We start from the raw sequence: 17,114 nt of genomic DNA, 5'->3' as shown, positions 1-17,114 counted from the left end.
AACCTCAGGAACTGTTTGAGAGGAACAGTCTGTCTGGTGCAAAGGGGTTTGGCTTGCTAAGATACCACCCAGTTCCCTTAAAAGGACAAAGGATGCAGTTCATTTTCTTAAAGCTTTGAATTATAAGGCTGGGAAGAAGAATGGGAGGTGAATACAAAGGGGAAAAAACTGCTAAATAATACAATGAGGCAATAATAATAAAAAAAAATAAACAGTCTCACATTCAATTTTAAAATTGTATTCTCTCTTTTTAAGAACCATGAGGCCGGTTTTTATGCAACTGGGCTCTTTCTTTTTACAGAAAACAGAGAATTGCTCATTTCTATGTTAAACCTTTAGTCCTGCTAGATGTGATTGAGTTAATTCTGATATTTAGAGTGGAGTCAGGTGGTTGTATTGGGTGGGGGTCAGGGCACTTGATAATTCAGCTGGGACTTGTAATAGTGAGGGCTGTAGCTAGCAAGGACAAATGATTAAAAGGAAAGATGATTAAAGAAAAAAGCAGAATCTTTCAGTCGTTTGTGGTTCTAACAGGGGAGTGGGGGATGGGTCAATAAAGGCTCAAGGTAAAGATTAATGAGGGGGGACTGACAGAGAAAAGGATGCCACTGTAATATAATGTGAATACACTTTGTGAGACTGCCGTTGTGCTGCAGGCGTCGGGGAGTTTGTTGGGGGGTGGGGCTTGGGGAGACACAGTCATCTCTGGGTCTTATTCTGCAATGTGGAGTTGCCATGGCAACTGCTTCCATCGTATTTTAGTCAAGATGGCTGCTGCAGTGTGGCAGCAGCAGCAGCAGGTAAAATAACACACACTGTCGAGTCGTATACCCACGAACTATTACAGATGCAAGAATCTCTTTTCCATCACACGTTGTGGGTGTATATTCTCTTTTTGAACAAAGATGTGACAATACAAATAATCCAACAAGGTAAAGGCTTTAGTAGCTCCATATGAATGCGCTGTCACTTTAAAACAGGCCTCCTAATAAATGTAACTTTACAGCTGCTTGTATAATGTTAATATGCTAAAGGCATTCATCACATTAAGGCTTTCTGAAACTGTCAATTTTTCATGCTGTTTCATCAATACATCTTGGGTCTCATCAATAACGAAACACACCCCTTGTCTTAAACGACACTTCTACACACTCTGTTATAGTCTGTCATTAAGAAACACCACTGGTGTTTTATGTTAGGGTTACAATAACCTGTACAGCTCAGCGTGTTGCAGTTACATATTTGTACATGTTCTTTAATCTTTTTTTTACCAGCCTAATGAATAGAGTTTAAATAACAACAGTAAGATGTTGAACATATTAGGGACAATACTATTTATTTCAATGTAGTGGCTATACATCTCTGTCTTATAACCAATTCCTTACAAAGTGATGAAAAAAGTGTCAGATCGTTACAGGCAGATCATTTCAGGTCATTTTCATTTCCTCACTTTTAAAATTCAGTCAGATAACTGGACATGGTCCTAAAAGTTGATGATTGTGACTCTACTTAACTGCTCAAAAAAATGCCAGTAGGTCAGCTTACATCTTGAACGTCTGCTATTGGCACAAGCTGTGGCCTTGGTGACCCGTGTGGCTTGATGAACAGTTTGTGTTGCTGCCCGTCTGGCTGCAAGTGAAAATTTAGGTAAGCTTGTTCTTCCATCACCTAAGCCACCAGGTGTTGGGCCTTCAATTACAGCAATCTCCTCTAAAGTTAATACCCTTCAATTTGCCATCAAGCGTCCACGGTTCAGCTCTGCCCTCAACAGGCTGCCTTTGTAACACTGACCCATTTAAGCCAAAAACAATGGCTGAATTGAGAAAGACCTGAAAGCATCCACAACTTCATTGAGTGACATCAATAGAGAAATAAAAACAAAGAGGCAAAAACAAAGGCATTGAGCATATACCTTGACATTTAACAATAATGCAATCAACTATATTTAATCAAAAGTAACAATCAATCCTTAACTTTACAGTTCGACTTCTCTCTGCTCCCTTATCACATTCAACATCCACTTACTTTCTCAAGACATTCTGCAAGGTTGTTTATCAGACAAAGAATGCACAGTCAGTATTAACCCATTAGTAAAACTGAAGAGAATAATGCCTCGTCAAGGAAATAAGGAAAAAAATGTGGTCGTAAGTTTTATCCATTATTTACAAGACCGTGTGCAGACTGCCTGAGTTAAACAACACACCTCTTTCCTGAGCAACAGATTACCATGGTACGGTTTCAATCTGCCATCTAGTGGTTAAAAGCTAAATTGCCTTTCCACGTCAATATTTCCTTCAACACTTTCCTTTAACCTTCCATCACTTCCTAACAACCCTGATAACAATTTACCAAAATAACATTAAATAAAACCCTACAATGTAGCTTTGGTGAGTTAAATACAAGTAAAACTAAAGTTAGATGTGCCTCCCTGACTTTCAAATGAATGTCTTTAAAAACCTACACACTGGAATCAGTGCCATTCTGGACAGTTTCCTTGCTGTTTGTCTGTTTGCTCATATCTCCAAGGCGTTTAAAAAAGTTAAAAAATAATCCAGTGGTTTCAGTCTTAATCCATGTACTCTTCGGTGGAACATTTTCACTACTTTTTTGCACGTGGTTGTCTTTGGGCTCCGTTGATTTTCCCTCTTGGCATTTCTCCCCCTGCCCTTCACCTGGGACATGGGCTACAGAGACATTTGTTTCACTTTTCATTGCCACTGAAGGAGGATTCTGGTCTTGCTCCCCAGATTTTTCAAAGTCATGAGATTGATCAATAAAGTCAAACACTTGTTTTGTGGAATTGTTTCCAGCACCCTCTGTAGCCAGTGTCTCTTTCTCCATTTTGGCAGATTTAGGAGATCTGACTGGATGCAGAGCTGACACATTGTCTTCATTCCCCTCGGTTTTAGGCACTTTGGAAGGTAGAGTATGGCGGCGGCCAAGGTCACGTATAGATGATGGTTGAGTATTGAATAAAAACCGAACTAAATCCGCATTGGTTGGGTCTCCAGGATACCTATCGGTGTCCTCGTCAACCGTTCTTTGACGAAGCAATTTGGTTCGTGGACCAGGAGATTTCAGATTTTCCAGAGAATATTCCCCAGATGAGACACTGCCACGGCTGTTCTGAAAACGCAAAACTTTTCTAGATGCTTCACGTAACTTCTGGGCCTCCTCTTCATTATTGTCCTGTAGATCTTCCTCATCTTCAGTTGTGGCTGACAATGGCCTGCCTGAGGAGGAATTGGTGGTTGTCCTATTGGCAGGGTGTGTAAAAGACTTGGAGTCCTCTTTTCTGGATGTTTTCATCTCCTCTTCATGAGGAATGCCACTCTTTTCTTTGTTGTCCTCACCAATGGGCTGGATTTGATTTTGTGAAGAGTTCTCCGTAAGTTCCACAGCCGAGATCCACTTTTTCCTGCCTACCTCTGGCACTCTTAAAAGCCCTCCCTTCTTTTGATCGTCAGCAAGGAGGTTAGCCTGAGAGATGATTTCCGATAGGCTGCCATTGATGGGGCTGCCGCTTGTGGGGCTTCCATGAGTGGATGTGGGCCTGCCGCTTCTCCTCCGAGAGACACGTTTGAATAAGGAGGTCTGTACTAGTATAGACTCTAATGCACCTCCATCCAATTCCTTGTCTCTACTGGAGCAGGTAGCTGTAGACCTGCGCTTGGCAGCACACTGCAGTCTGTCTCTGTGTCTCCTCTGAACCTCTGCCACCTCCCGAGACTTGTTTTCCTTCAGAAAAAACACACAATTAACAGATTAAGTAGGGTTTATTAACCTCACCTAGGTAGAACGTGCCAGTATGATTGCGTACCTGCATGGCTCGCATAAATTTCTCACAAAAGGAGTGGAAAATGGAGCAGCACTCCTCCAGTCTGAACTTGTTTGGGTCTTCACAGAAGTACTCTGCCACAGAGTCACTCAAGGCCTGCATTTCCTGAAGATCAGTCTCTATTTCTGCCAAGCAGACCTCAGCCTCCTAAATAAGACCAAAATCAAAACATCAGAACATATATCCACCATTTAAAAATCACCTCAACCTCACTGTTTCAGCAACAGACTTCTTACCTTAAGAAATTGTTCCATTTGTGCCTTTAAGTCTTCCTGCTTCAGTGTGTCTGCTTTGGCTTTTTCTACGTTCTTTTCCTGTTTTCTGAACTCTGCTTCAATTTCGCCTTTATTTATTCTGCAAGACCAAAAATCAAGTTATTTTCTGACTAGATTAAAAAAAAGAGGGTTAAAAATGCTTATAGCAATCAGTAAGAGTTAGGTTTACCTTGCTGCTGCTTCAATGTGTTGGAGTTGTTCTGGAAATTCAAGCAGAGCCACGTCTGCCTTCTGAGCTTGCTGTGATAGAGATGAAAGTCTGTATCAAAATCACTATTCACACACATTTTTGAAGATTCAGTAATAATGGCTTTACACTGAAATGTGATCAAAGTAAAAGTGACTTGCCATCACAACATAATGCATAAGATTCATTCCAGGTTTGTTTGCCTTGGTGTCTGCTAACTTCAACAGGGAAGCCATTCGGAAGCCAATTGCACTCCCTGCATAGCCACCCTGTGTTTTAAAAAGAAAGAAAAAATAGATTCAGATATGTTAAAACACAAAGGAAAGCCATCCAACAGTCCACTATGACATGTATGTGTGTGTGTGTGTGTGTGTGTGTGTGTGTGTGTGTGTGTGTGTGTGTGTGTGTGTGTGTGTGTGTGTGTGTCATAAACTCACAGCATTCATGAAGTTTCCAGTCTTCAACACCAGGCGAATGACAGAATGTAGATTATCAGACTCCAACAGCTCTAAATGAAGTAAAATTAAAGTCTCAATGGGTGTCTTACTTTTAACATGTACTTATACTTAACCAGGAAAAAAACACAATACCTGTTCCTGCAGCTGTCAGAGTACCAATGAAGCCTCTGATTTCATCCATGAGAGGGAAAAATTCCTCTTTGAGCACCAAGCTGCTGAGACGCTCTTCATAACTAACAGACACAGTTTCCATCGTCAGTAAACTTTCACCGACAATTCCTTTGCGACATATTGAACACACTGCGACCGGTGACTCACCTGGACGTCTTGACCAGCATCAGCATGAACAGATCCGCTTCAGGGAGAGCCGAGGGCTTGAGCTTGAAATCCACTAGCTGCTTCACCTGCAGTTTTTGTTAAGCAAAATAAAACAACCCACGCAATTAAACACATTGTTGTTTTCGTCAGGAAAATCTTCGAGCACCAATGTCGCAAGATTTACAGAACATTGTTGCAGTAGCTGTCACAAGTACCTCGCCTTCATCCGGCAGCATCTTGCATAGCTCCCTCAGTTTTCCCGAGGCAAAGTTGCGACTATTTCCTGATTTAATGTCTTCAATCAAGTCTTGCACAGGCCTGTGGAGAGAGGTGTGGAGGTATAAAATCTTAATTAAAACATTTCTTTTCTTCATAATGGGGATGTGTCAATGTTAACAACACACTTTTTCGTCTATGGAAAGTTGGGCTGCTGACGCTAACAAGCCTCTACCTGCTCACATAACGTTGCAAAACAGTAACACTTATGATGTCATTTCATCAGAAAAACATAGCACACGACTGTAGAATGTTTGACGTCAAACATGTTTACATATCTGTCGGTTGGAGGCCATCTTTAACAGCTTTTCTGTATCATTTCCTGTCAGATTTGTCACACACGCCAATAGCCTTAGGAAACATATTCACAATAGCTCACAACAAATATTTTGCTGCTAGCCACAGTGAGGTAACCTGTTGGAGCTGTAGAACAGTGTACATCAAACCTGCTGAGACATGCTGGCTTTGAAAGGTTTGTCAGCGCGAGGCTAATCTGTCTGCATCATCCTGCTCTGTTTTACACCGGGACATGGACAGATTATTGTGCAAAAACATTCACACCTTAGGAATACTGACTCACCGCTTGAATTGCTTCAGGAAAATTCCAATGTTCATGCTCCTCTTGGAGCTGAGGATGGAAACCTGCGAGTGGACAAACACAAATCTGGATATAATCAACTTTGTCAGCCACTAAGATAATTTCACTATTAGCCTGAGCAGAGTGTCTTTTGTGTCACACCTTTTTAAACAAAGCAAAGGTTGAGAATTCTTTGAGCTGATAGTATTGAACACTCAGGGAAAAGATACCTTGTCATGCATCACTGCTATTTTAAGTGTCTTTAGGAAAAAAGGGACGTAGGCCAAAGAAAAAGTTTTGTAAGAGATTTTAACCCACTTTTGTTACACAGACAACTTTGATTGTGTAACAAATGTTTGTGTAATACATAAATAACAGGGAATGCTATGAATAGATATGCAAAAAAAACTCTTTGTTGTGTTTTTTTGTTTGTTTCGGAAAGCCCTATCTCGTAATGCATGGCAAGAGAAACCAGCTTGGCTACTGATCAAAAGTAAGAAGAGAAGCTGCTACACCAAATAAAGCTGCATGAGCTCACAACTCCACCTTCCTTTAGCAAACAGATCTGAGGAATAGAGACTCCACCCTTGTATTGAACAGCAGATCAAAACACAGAGTAACTAGGAGACATATTAGGTTATTTATCTGATTACTATTCTGCTAGTGTTTTTTTAGTCTTTGCAGAGAGAAACATTGTACAGGTTCAACAGCATGCATAGAAATAAAATCAATACAGGTTGAACAAACTTGTCCCGGTTTCTAACCACTGTACAAAAAAAATGACTAAACATTTCAGATGATTGTCACAAACCTTTGGGTTAGTGTATGACTCTGATGAAGCAAAGACAGCTGTATTCTCAAGTGGTTTGTACTCACCATGTCCCCTCCTGAGGCAGCATTAGGCAGACCTCTCAGACTCTGGCGGTTCAGGGCCTTGGGTTGTTGCTGGGCCTGCTTGCGGCTGAACAGCTTCTCCATGTTATCCGTATCCAGCTCATACTCGTCATCAGTTTTGTCAGCTGTCCAGATGTTGTGCTTTCCTATCACACTGTGTTTGGGAAGAGTTTCCCAGTTAAAATTACGCATCCTGGAGCTCCTATGCCCCCCCTTTCCAAATAGGCCTGTGCCATGTGTAGATGGAGGGAGGCCAGGGGGAGGAGGTGGTGGTGGAGGAGGAGGTGGTGGTGGAGGTGGAGCCGGGGGACCCCCTGGTTGCATCTTCTGACGAGGAGCTGTCAGCAGGTTTTGGATGCTGTCATGTTCTCAGTCACACACGCAGGCTGGTTAAATTCCTGTGAGAAATTAGAAGTGCAAATGACTGGTTCTGTTTTATTGGACTGTGTCGTAGTTGCTATTGGAACAGCTGTCATCAGTGTTGTCAGATAGGATGATTTATTCAGTCTTAAAGAAACAGAGCAGGGTGGAGACTTTTCAAAGACTGTAGGCTACACTATGATTGTAAACAACAGTGTTCAGCTCAGGATAAAGGATTCCCTCTCCCACCAGAACCTTACATTAACTGTAGTAGTTTTATGTGTTGTCAAAAAAAATCCATAAACTTAAGAATCATAATACAGATATATTGAATATTGCAAATGTGTGCTATTGTTAATTCGGACTTGAGAAGGTTGGATAAAAAAAAAAGCTATTGAGCATAGAACCCATCAGCCTACAGTTTTTGTTAATTTAATAAAAATACTGTTCAAAACAACGCAAATAAAGACTGAATTGTAAAGGCCTTGTATTTAATTTAAATATGCCATCCGCATTAATCTTTGGTTAATTAATCCCCCACAAAAAATGTCGTATAATACAATGCTCGTTGTTCGACATTACTATTACCAGGTATAAAAAAAAACAACATACTTTTGCTTTTGGTTCCGCTGCTGTTAAATTCTCCGTGTTTCTTTGTTCCTCGACTTGTCCCTCCGCCGTCTTCTTGTAACTTCACCCTCCAAAGTAGACTGACAATTAGCTGGATAAAACAGGAAGAAAGTGTTGAAACTCGCCTGCACGAACACGACGACACGCCCAGGTAACTGATTCTCTGTTCGTGGAGTCCACACCTTCCCAGCGTGGGCTTTGAGGACTTCTGTGTGTTTCTGTCTAGAAGTCGTGAACTCATGTGAGCAGTCCACTGGATACAGACTCGTTCAGCGTGACTGACACTGATAAGAAAAGAAAATTGATTGGTCCAAAGGCTGGACTTTTACACCAAAACTACACTACTTATTTTTTTTTTACCATTAAGAAACGCCTTCATTGATAATCTTAGGACTGGACGGATAGCTTTCGTTTTTGTTTTGTTAATTCAAATTGCGTTGTCTAATAAAGCGAAAACATGACTCAAGCTCTCTTATAGCTCACTGGTTAAAAAGTGAGCAGGTGGTCAGAGGGGCTTTTAGCAGAAGGCCCTTCAGCTCTGTCCTAAACAAGATAAGGACATAAGAAGATAGATAAAACACTTTTGTATGCAAATCACTTGATTCTACTAACGTGAGTGTCAACAAGACCAGCTGCTCCTCAGCAATACAGCCTACACTGAAAAAAAAGATAAATCTCTACTCACACTGAAAAAAAGAATAACTTTTTCAGTATTAATTAAAAATGATATTCGATAATAAATTACAACACATATCAAGTACATTTTACTAGGCCGAGTAGCTATAAATAAATTAAATACTTGTTAAAATCAAGTAAAATGTACATACCACTGCACTTTTGTTACGGATGGAGGTAACCTGTGAGTGACCTCCAGTGCTTCTAACGAGCCTATCATTGAGAGCACCTTATATTTGTTGTTATATGAAGGTGCTATTTTCTTTTTGTTTGTTTCCCTGTCTGTGACCTCTGGCCTTCCGATCACGCGACAGAGGTCACGACCTGCAGGAATGTAACACTTTTAAGTAACCCATACTTTATTTTAGTGAAGTTAGGTTATTGGGGACATCTATCTATTTTTTTATTGTAAAAGTGCTTTTCTGGTTGTGAAGACTGCTTTTGTTAATCTTTGTTCGTTTTTTTTGTTTTGTTGTAATGTGTCTGTATGTTGTTGTTGTTGTGGTTTGTTGTGTATTGTGTTAATTTGTTGGTCCTTGTAATTAAAAAAAAAAGTGCTCTTCTAAAATTTAAATGAAGCATATTTAAACTCAAGTCTAGATTCCCTGTGTAAGACCATGTTGATATTTCCTTCAAGTTGAAAAATAGTAACTCCTTTAAAATGTAGAGAGAAGTTTCCCAAACACATTACATCAGAATTGCAAGTCAATATAATAAAGGTCATTGTGCAACTGTATCTAAATCAGAAATTAAAGAGCTTTTCTTTCCTTCATTAGTATCTTATAATATAACGAATGAACTCCCCTCTCAACAAAGTAGAACAAAGTTTGACCCCTCTGAGCTGTGCATAATTTTAAGATGAATTTAGTTAACAATGGAGCTCAAGATCAATCATGTGTTTTAATCTGATATTCTGCTTTTGATCTGACAACATTCAAGAGTCCTGTTCAGAAGGAGTTGGAAGCTGGAACAAGGAGTCACCATCATTATGTCGTTCATGTGATTTCAATGTTGTTGTACTGCCATGTTGTTAAGTTTTCACCTGCACACACCTAGTGTACACAAAGAACACATCCGGCTTATTGAAGCCTCTGTAACTTGCTCTGTGAATGTAACATCAGGCTGAACAAGTTTAGCTTTATTCAAAATCCCTCAAATCAATTTTGGCTCACAGCAGCATTTAGTCTGCATCTGTTACAGAGTGAAGAAAACAACCGAATATTCAGTCATACACACAGAGGTGCTGCAACTTGTGCTGTCACATAGAAAGTGTAGGTCTTACATTTTGGCATTCCCATTTACCGTACAGTCATGTATATCATATACTGTGCCATGATTATGAAGTGTGTATACAGGAAGCCTCAACGTAAGCAAGTGGAGGAGAAAACATACACACAGCAGTGAAATGCATAGAGGCCAAAGGATCAAAACATTTCTTAACTAATCAGATGCTTTGGGAAATGTTAAAAAAGCGTTTTCTGATACTGTTTGGTGTTTCTGTCAGCATCAATTTGAAAACATTGCTGGAATGAAGGAATCCATCAAATAATAAATAGAAGAATATAGTTTTATCCATAGATTTTCATCACCAATGCCACTTCTCAAATAAGAAATAGAAGCGGGTGTATGAAACTTTAGCAAAAAATGAAATTGCTGCCAAAATTGAGTTCATCATTTTCTTCAGACCTCAAGTCATGCTCAGCTCTCATTCCAACTCCATCCGTTGATATTGACTGATCTGAAGCTGCCCCATCAGCTGATTCCTTTAACTGATAGCAAATCTCTTACAATACGCTCACAGACTCCTCTGTTGCGTCTTCTGCAAGCTGCTTTGCAACACACCTCCATCCGTGCTCCTCCTTTTCATGCTGTGTATGACTCATTCATGTCATTTCCGTTGTCACGCTTGCTCTGCCCTGTACATGTTTTGGCTGCTGCTCTCCCAACTTAAGCCTTTCCGCATGTGGGAGGACAGGGAGGTCCGGAGAAGAGCCATACCAACAAATATAGTCAGTGTCATGCAAATAAAAGCTTTCTTTGACCGAAGGGGTCCCAACTGAAATACAATGAAGTGTTCAATGTTCTGCTATAAGTTATAGTGATCCGAAGCAGACCTTCAAATAATGAATGCATTGATTATTAAATAACATAATAAGTCATGGAAACCATGTTAGAGATATATCGTTGTATTTTCATGTACATACTGGTGCCATACATTTGACATATATTGTGAGCTTTCTGTACATAATCTGTGAGCGCATCAATTCTCCAACTGAGATCTGTGTCAGCTGCACAGTCAGGGGAAAACAACATCCAGCACTTTATTGGAAATGCAGAACAAGACAAGGACAATCAGATGACAACAACTGAAGAGGAATGGACAAAGAAATATGACATTATTAACAGATTGGTAAATAAATATACTCTTACATTCTGCACTTGAGGAGACGCTGAGACTTATAATGTAACGTAGACTGGATGTGGTGTCGTGTTCAGAATTTCCTTTCACCGTTAAGTAAAAAAAAAAAAAAGACGTCAGAAATGAGTCTCACAGGAATTTGTAATTTTCCCGTCATTTAAACTTTCGATATGTAATGCAGTTTGATTTATTGATTTGTTTCATGATAATTAAATTACTGAATGTGTCACCAAAGCATCCCTACCATGGATCGATGTCGAACAGAAGTGTGGCATCTCCTGTTGAGGCTTATTTCCATTTGTAAACTCTGAAGTCCACCAGACACATAGTGGTGCCTGTGCTTGATTATCAGTAAGAACATATCTGATGAGAAAATCCTTACATTCACACTTGATATATTTCCCTCTGGCCATGTCAAGCCGAAACTGGCCATTCAGACAGATCTTCAACAAAGCAATAATGAAATCTGCTTAACTTTGGAAGATTGTCTGACGATCTGATCTTGATTTAATTTAGAGGAAATGGTTCAGACATGCAACCTCAGAAATAACAGACATTTCTGAGGCGATTTCATGACATGTTTGACATTCCTTGAATTCCTCCAATGTGATGCACTCAGTATATATTATAGATAACACTTTTTAACACATAAAAAAACAACAACAACATAATTCATGTGCAAAACTGCCGAGGGTTTCTACAGAAATAGAAGACGACACTGTACATAAATAAGAAGTGATATCTTATAAACGGGTGCTTTGCCTAAAGAAAGTAATAAAAAGTACATGTGTGACTAACAAAAACATCTCATAACCAAAAATGTTGTTACATCTATGTAATAAGTGATACTGAAAAACATTATAAAAGGGATGGGTCATGTTTTTTTCTTTTATCACTGGCAGCTACTGATCCTACAGTATCTTCCTTTATGGGTTTAATCCTTGTCCCTCTAACCACAATGGTCACTGATCAATGTGTCTCTGTATATCTCAAACGGCTGAACCTTGCACGTCTTCACTACTGCTCCTCCAGCCAGGACGGCTTGTCTGATCCTGGCGGCTTTAACTTCACGTTGAACTGTATGAGAGTTTGTTCCAACTGCTGCTGGTTGCCAGCAAAATAAGCTGAGATAGCATTGTGGAAGAGAAGCAGCTGCTTGTGCATCACCTTCACCTAGGAGGAAAAAAAAGAGAGGAAATAAAGTGTCTGCAGGAGACCATCACCTGAGGTCATCTATTTACATTACAATGACTAACATCTCAGATGAGCTCTGCAGTAATAAACCTTAAGGCAACATGCGCATTACTTTGTCACTGAGATCTTCTCATTCATGTCAATCAGGCTTTTTAAGAGCACTTAAGCAGTGCTTTACATAATGCAACTTGTGATGGCATTGATCATACTAATTTGTCATTCATTGGGTCTTTTGTGTTTGTGACATTCTCTTTCTCTATTGCAATTATCTACAACCAAAATATGCTTGTGTCCATTAGTTTCACATCAGCTCTGAACTATTGCTGCAGTAGATAATAGTCAATGATAGACAATATGAAGCCTCTGACAATAAGGAGGAACACAGTATTCAACACTTTTTTTTTTTTTAAAGATACAAACCTTATTTTCCTCCAGAAATTTGAGCTTGATGGTGACATCACTACGCAGCCTTTCAAATTTGTCTCTGTGGATCTGATAGTCATGCTGAGCCATTTCGATGCGGACCATGGTAGCCGCATCCCTCGGGCCCAAACTCAGCTCCTCCATATCAGACCGATAGGCATCAAACTCTAGTCTGCGGGCAAACACAGTTGAAGCTGTCACAGGCTCTGATCACCAGAAAAGCTCTTCAGACTATGTTTCTGAACTCTGAAGCAGGATGTGAAGGTTTGTTACCTTGCGTTTTCATAATGCCTGATGGTCATCAGCGTATCGTCCATTGTTTTGTTGACCAAGGTGTCGATGCTTGACACGAAGAAGCTAATGGCACCGAGCAGAGCCTCACCATTCTTACACAACAGCTTTTGTGTTTCTGCGTTGTACCCGAACTCATCCTGCAGAGAAACACACAAGCTTTAAACTTCTAACTTCTTTTCCCATGTGATGTTTTCACTTTCCCATTTCCAAACACTCTGAAACACAGTACCTGCAGCTCAGGGGACTTCTGGCTGAGGTCAGTGAAGGTGTCGCCCAGAGCCTGTTGAGTCTCCACCATGCTTTGAAAATGAGTGATGAGTGCAGTGGCCAGTCTCAGGATGTTTTCGTACTTGCTCTTGGTGTCTCTTAACAAGTCAATCTGAGCCTCCAGCTCCAGGTCGACTGTTCGGGAGCCTCGCCCAAACCTCTCGGAGAACATCTGCTTTGTACACTGCAGAAGGAATATGGACAGAGATGACAAACCATTCATAAAGAACAATCAAAAATCAGAGTTGAATAAATAAGATCACCTTTTATGTCTATGTACTCCTGGAGATTTTAAAAACAAAGTATCATGACACAGCACACAATACCTTATATGTGTTTATGCCCCATTTCTTTACACTGTCCAACTTCTCAACAGCGACACCCCGAGAAACTTCCTCAGTTGAATTACTCAAGTTATGGTTCGATGATCCTATCAAAGAAAAAAGGACAAACCTCACTTTAATGGATGTCATTTGTCTAAATGAGGTTTACAGAAATAACAAGGGACATGACAAAGAGTGAGGACAGCGCGAACATGGTGATGAGCATGGTGGTACCTGGATGCTGGTCTGCCTGTTGGGAAAGTCGACCGGCTGCAGACTGGCTGTTAGGCAAGCTAACACCCCTGGATTTCATGCGAATGTCTGAAATGAGCATGGTGACGATAAAGAGTGAGGATGAGATGAAGACATGTGCTGAAATGTGTGTCAACATGCACAGTCGAAACAGCAGAGGACGTAAAGTAGCAGAAAGGTGTTAGGGTTCCTGGTGAAGGATACGCAAAGAGTTCCACATCAACATTTCTCTTTGTTGAACAACAATCCACCATGCAGGTTTCTCATGCAGGATAAGACATTTGTGAAACGAAACGATGAAAATGGACTTCATGGGATGAGAGAAACAAGCATTAACAAAACAGTCATCCAAAGTGCATTTTTTCAGTACAGAAGAAGAGATTGGTATTAGACAACAACATTTAAGTGACGGCCCTGTATAGTCAGGTTAGTGCAACCCTTATTTTAAAAGATGTCAAATCATTTCTGGTTACTCAAGCTGTGAGAAATAGAGGTTACAAGCAAGGTTTTTTTTTTTATTCATCTCCCTCGGTCAAGCAACGCCAAAACCTCTTATAAAGGGCAAAAACAGACCAACACATGAGGGTTAACTTAGAGAACAACAGAAGGTTTGTCAGATTACAAAGCCACCTGGTCCTGGTGCAGGGGCTCGTCTTCTGTCCAGATACTCAGGGTTGAAGCGAACTGCAGGGCCTATGGGATATGGACGTTTGTAATATGAACCAGGAGCCTTAAGCTCTGCAGCTCTCGATGCAGCGATACATCAAAACACTTTCTTTGGTTTCCTCAACGGGCATTAAGTACAGACCACAATGACTTACTTCTCAATTCATAAACTTTGTTGAGCTGTGAGGCCACAGACGGTAACGCCTGGCAAAGTAATTGCAGGGTCATCGATGATGACCTATGACCCTCGTTTACTAATGTAGAGTTCTTAACATATTTTAAAGCTAATATACAGTAACCCTTACTTAATGCACCTTTAAATGTAAGGCATCTTTCGAGAGCAAAAAACATCCCTACTATAAGAAAATAATGTCAGAAATGAAGTCTGGCCGTCAGTTCTTTTAGCAGTACCTTTGATGCTGCTGGTAGGAATGATGCCCCCTGCAGGGCCTCCATAACCTCCTGAGACGATGCTGGTTTCATTCAGGTTGGGTCCTGACACCATGACTTGCTGCAAATCCTGAGGGATTTGAAGCACAATATAAGTAATACATATGTTTCAGAAGGGATACTATGTAACAATGTCTTTAATCATCATGTTCTGTAATCAGGCAATGCAAAAAAGAAAAAAAGAAAATTCAAGCCTTTTTGTAATTCATACAAATGTTTCAATATATTTGAGCCTTGAAACCTCTAACTACTTGATAAGTATGTGTATAATGTGCTACATATCAGGGCTGTCAGCATTAATCAACGTCTGAAATTAATGCAATGATATTTTTAATCACGATTAATCGCATGCTTTTGTGGATAAGCCTCAGCAGTGTCTCCCTGTAGTCACAGTGATGGAAAGAACAACACTGCTGCATCTTTGAAAGTCTCATGTTTACAAATCTGTCAGACGGCTCAGCTCGTAGGTCAACCTTAAATCACATCAACGTTTCACTTTTTTATTATTCCTGTGAGCTGTTCTCATAAAGTCTTTGATCCGTAACAAGTTTCTTTTTTTCCGTGTTTAAGTCAATGTCATAACCTTTGATCTACCAGGCGGGGCCTTTATTTATTTCACAAATAAAAGCAGGGTTGAATTCAAACAGCAGGGTAAAGCACTCTCAGTTGAAGACAGTGCAAAATAAAAAGCCTAACCATTTTTATTTTCAAAATGCAAAATAATGGAATTTGAAACATGCGATTAGAAAATGCGTTCAATCACGATTAACTATTGAAAATGTGCAATTAATCGTGATTAAAAACAGAATTGTTTGACAGCCCTACCACAGTGTATGTTCAAAAATGGGAAAACTATTTTGTTCAAAAGTAAAGAAATCTTAGTTGCTTTCATTTATGTCAGCTGAAACTAAACAATGCAAGTAAACCTACACAGAGATCACACCAACATATTGTTTCTGTGCTCCTTTATCATGCAATATGATGATGACTACTGGAATAACATCTCTTGCAAAGGCACTATGTACACTCTTTGTAGAGCCACTAATTCTGCAGCATTCACCATGTTTTGCTGTTTGAGAATGACACAAAATGATTCTCTACAAGTAGTATGAAGTATGAAATCTCATATAGTCAAAGCATCCTTTTACAGTTATTGTCAGCATCCCTCCCTGTATATACTGTGTGGTCACACACTATATGCAGCTACTGTACATAGCTGCAGGCCTATTCATGGTTAGGTAACAGCTGGCCCTTACAACAGCCTAGCCCTAGACTACTCTGTCTTCTGAGATATTGTAGCAGACGACAAACTGCACAGAAAAATGCTGAAGCAGATTTTTTTTTAAAAGGACATTTTCAGAAAAATGAGAGAAAATGTCACAGACCTGCTCCAGGCTGTCATCCTCAGGCAGAGTCCCTGTGTCTCCATTGCTGTTAATGGGGATCTCCATGGTTGCAGCCTTACTCATGATACTGTCAGCCATAATGAAATCTGTGCAAGACAGCACCAAACACTGACGTTAAGATGGGATCGTGCATGCACACCGACAAAAGTGAGACAAACAACATCCGAAAAGTGCTTACACTGATGCTAATGTAGTTGGCTAGTATCAGCGGTGCTGATGTGGCTGTCTTGACAGCTAGCTTCCTCTCCACTACAGCAACTTGATTTTGGAGACCAGTCCAGTCGTCCGAGGGAGAAAATCCCGTCGTTCACACAGCGAGCCCACTTGGTATTTTTCAACGGGAAAGCACCGTTGTGTTCAGATATCATTCAATGCAACATCCATGATTATTTCCCACACAGCGCTCGCGTTATCTGCCTGCCTCCATGTAAGGTAGGATCCAGAAAATCCCTGCATCCAACCAGGCTAACAGCTTTAGTAGTATCACTTCAAAATAAAAGTTTTCATTATTTTAAATCTATTTCAAGCTACATTATTTGGCTTCTAAAGTAACGCAAATCTTATAAAATAGTTAACTGGCGCTGTCTGGTGTGTTCTTCTTCACAAACAAGAGGCTGGAATCGTGCTCTATGAATTGATGCTCTTATTTTGAAGGTACATTACCTTTAACGAAGCATCACCGTCAGACTCCCTCCCCCGCTCCATCTTCCACGTCGTTCAGTGCTGACGTTGCTTTATCCCTCGACTGTAGTACTATCCTGCTCCTGAAGATGTCACTAGAAGCCCAAATGAAAATACAAACTGGCAATGGGTTTCACTCACACTAACTCTTCTTTAGAAACTCCTTTAAGGCACTGGCCTCTCAACTCAAATGTTGACAGTATTTATCTTTTGAAGGAAGGCTGATCCGTTTTGCTCGTTGTATTGATTGC

The 17,114-nt window shown here is 40.3% G+C and overlaps 2 protein-coding genes across 5 annotated transcripts; both read right to left on the bottom strand.

The window, feature by feature from the left end:
• Window positions 1–102: 102 nt before the first annotated feature.
• Window positions 103–8,070, bottom strand: LOC132980710 (FH2 domain-containing protein 1-like). The gene is made up of 12 exons (XM_061046995.1): window positions 7,796–8,070; window positions 6,806–7,221; window positions 5,933–5,994; window positions 5,292–5,394; window positions 5,077–5,162; window positions 4,891–4,991; window positions 4,738–4,808; window positions 4,458–4,569; window positions 4,283–4,349; window positions 4,075–4,192; window positions 3,821–3,985; window positions 103–3,738 (listed from the first exon to the last, which is right to left on the bottom strand). Exons 2-12 carry the CDS (start codon window positions 7,145–7,147, stop codon window positions 2,458–2,460), a joined length of 2,508 nt encoding a protein of 835 aa, XP_060902978.1. The 5' UTR covers window positions 7,148–7,221; window positions 7,796–8,070; the 3' UTR covers window positions 103–2,457.
• A 2,588-nt stretch (window positions 8,071–10,658) lies between these two features.
• Window positions 10,659–16,653, bottom strand: LOC132980708 (arfaptin-2-like). Of its 4 annotated transcripts, XM_061046990.1 has the most exons (10): window positions 16,361–16,653; window positions 16,162–16,268; window positions 14,738–14,846; window positions 14,291–14,353; window positions 13,643–13,729; window positions 13,412–13,515; window positions 13,048–13,269; window positions 12,798–12,955; window positions 12,522–12,696; window positions 10,659–12,080 (listed from the first exon to the last, which is right to left on the bottom strand). In XM_061046990.1, the coding sequence occupies exons 2-10, from the start codon at window positions 16,258–16,260 to the stop codon at window positions 11,925–11,927; spliced, it is 1,173 nt and encodes a 390-aa protein (XP_060902973.1). In that variant the 5' UTR covers window positions 16,261–16,268; window positions 16,361–16,653; the 3' UTR covers window positions 10,659–11,924. The 4 variants fall into 4 exon arrangements, with proteins under 4 accessions (XP_060902973.1, XP_060902975.1, XP_060902974.1 ...); XM_061046992.1 differs by lacking the exon at window positions 13,643–13,729 and having other exon boundaries at window positions 16,361–16,652; XM_061046991.1 differs by lacking the exon at window positions 14,291–14,353 and having other exon boundaries at window positions 16,361–16,652.
• Window positions 16,654–17,114: the final 461 nt, after the last annotated feature.

The sequence above is a fragment of the Labrus mixtus genome, chromosome 9, assembly GCF_963584025.1.
Source record: "Labrus mixtus chromosome 9, fLabMix1.1, whole genome shotgun sequence".
Lineage (NCBI taxonomy): Eukaryota > Metazoa > Chordata > Actinopteri > Labriformes > Labridae > Labrus > Labrus mixtus.
Note: the sequence above shows the minus strand (reverse complement) of the source record. Positions and strands in the feature narration are given on the sequence as shown.

Bases quoted from the DNA above. Each gene is read 5' to 3' on its own strand.
- LOC132980710 (XM_061046995.1), bottom strand. From the start codon at position 7,147: ATGCAACCAGGGGGTCCCCCGGCTCCACCTCCACCACCACCTCCTCCT. The intron at 4,809-4,890 runs GTATTGTGTTTT...TACTTCATTTAG, and splicing joins TCTGACAGCTGCAGGAACAG to AGCTGTTGGAGTCTGATAAT. The intron at 4,350-4,457 runs GTCACTTTTACT...TATCACAGCAAG, and splicing joins GCATTATGTTGTGATGGCAA to CTCAGAAGGCAGACGTGGCT.
- LOC132980708 (XM_061046990.1), bottom strand. From the start codon at position 16,260: ATGGCTGACAGTATCATGAGTAAGGCTGCAACCATGGAGATCCCCATT. The intron at 12,956-13,047 runs GTACTGTGTTTC...GTTTCTCTGCAG, and splicing joins AGAAGTCCCCTGAGCTGCAG to GATGAGTTCGGGTACAACGC. The intron at 12,081-12,521 runs GTTTGTATCTTT...TTTTCCTCCTAG, and splicing joins AATTTCTGGAGGAAAATAAG to GTGAAGGTGATGCACAAGCA.